The sequence below is a fragment of the Anarhichas minor genome, unplaced genomic scaffold (assembly GCF_050575085.1).
Source record: "Anarhichas minor isolate MPS153535 unplaced genomic scaffold, ASM5057508v1 ptg000015l, whole genome shotgun sequence".
Lineage (NCBI taxonomy): Eukaryota > Metazoa > Chordata > Actinopteri > Perciformes > Anarhichadidae > Anarhichas > Anarhichas minor.
Genome location: NW_027466461.1, coordinates 3,250,001 through 3,251,238, shown reverse-complemented (window position 1 = coordinate 3,251,238; position 1,238 = coordinate 3,250,001). Strand labels below are relative to the sequence as shown.

The 1,238-nt window shown below is 45.3% G+C and overlaps 1 protein-coding gene across 1 annotated transcript in view; it reads left to right on the top strand.

Annotated features, from left to right (window-relative positions):
- Positions 1-920: 920 nt before the first annotated feature.
- The window catches only part of hspa9 (heat shock protein 9), a 27,625-nt gene continuing 27,307 nt past the window's right edge, over positions 921-1,238 (top strand). The window contains exon 1 of the mRNA XM_076092100.1: positions 921-1,238. Coding sequence (XP_075948215.1) covers positions 1,158-1,238 — 81 coding nt within the window. The 5' untranslated portion in view covers positions 921-1,157.

The window sequence follows — 1,238 nt, the reverse complement described above, 5'->3', positions numbered from 1 at the left end:
AGTGCTGCTGAGTGAGAAGCTGCGGGTGGTGGGGGTTAACGCGTCCACCATCTCCTGGATCACTGACTACCTCACAGGCACACCACAGTTTGTCCAACTGGGCCGTGTGCTGTCTGATACGGTGGTCAGTGATACTGGAGCCCCACAGGGAAATGTTCTGTCTCCCTTCCTGTTCACCTTGTACACCACTGACTTCCAGTACAACTCAGGGTCATGCCATCTGCAGAAGTTCTCTGATGACTCTGCAGTGGTCGGGTGTATAAGGGACGGACGGGAGGAGGAGTACAGGGCAGTAGTGGAGGACTTTGTGGAGTGGGCCGGTAGAAATCACCTGCTTCTGAACGTGGCCAAGACCAGAGAGATGGTGGTCGACTTCAGGAGGAAGACAACGGCTCCACAACCGGTGAAAGTTATGGGAGAGGATGTGGACATGGTGGATGAGTACAGGTACCTGGGTGTCTCCATCGACAACAGACTGAACTGGAAGGCCAACATCAACACTGTGTACAAGAAGGGGATGAGTCGACTCTTTTTCTGGAGGAAACTTAGATCCTTCAATGTGTTAATATTGGTAATATTACTGTGTTACTAAATAAGAAAAGCTACAAAAGGTACGTTCATTCATCATACCTAATGTAAGACACGTGACATCGTCACCCGTCAATACGGTTACATCATGACCTTCACATGTCCACTAGCTAAGTAAAACGTCACCTGCCCTGTACTGTTCATGATCACAAAAACGCAAAATTATCAGTAATTTATTTAGTTTCTACATCAAAAACCTTTAATACTTTATGTCGGTCATATATTTAATAACATGTTTACCTTTATTTAATACACAGTTCTAAAATATTTTCTTAAAGGTTAAAAAACATACAGGCAGTAAATATGCAACCCACGTTGGGGTCCTTCAGCGGTGCATGGTGTAACATGTGTTGGATAATTTCTTCTAGAAGAAGCTTCGCAGTTCCTTTGCCGTTGTAGTTTGCCGGACCTGAGCTTTACTGTTCGCACTACCCTGGATACGCCGTCTGGAAGCCAAAAATACATCCGGAGATACATCTTTAAGCTGTTCAACGTTTCAGGGAGTCCGTTTCGACACCAGACGCCGTCGTTATATTAGATTTAGTTGGCCTGTTAGCCAATCTGTCAAAATGTTGAGTGTAGCAAGATGCGTTCCAAGGACTCTCCCGACAAGCAACTGTACAAGAAATGTGTCCTCTTTCGTTAAAAAG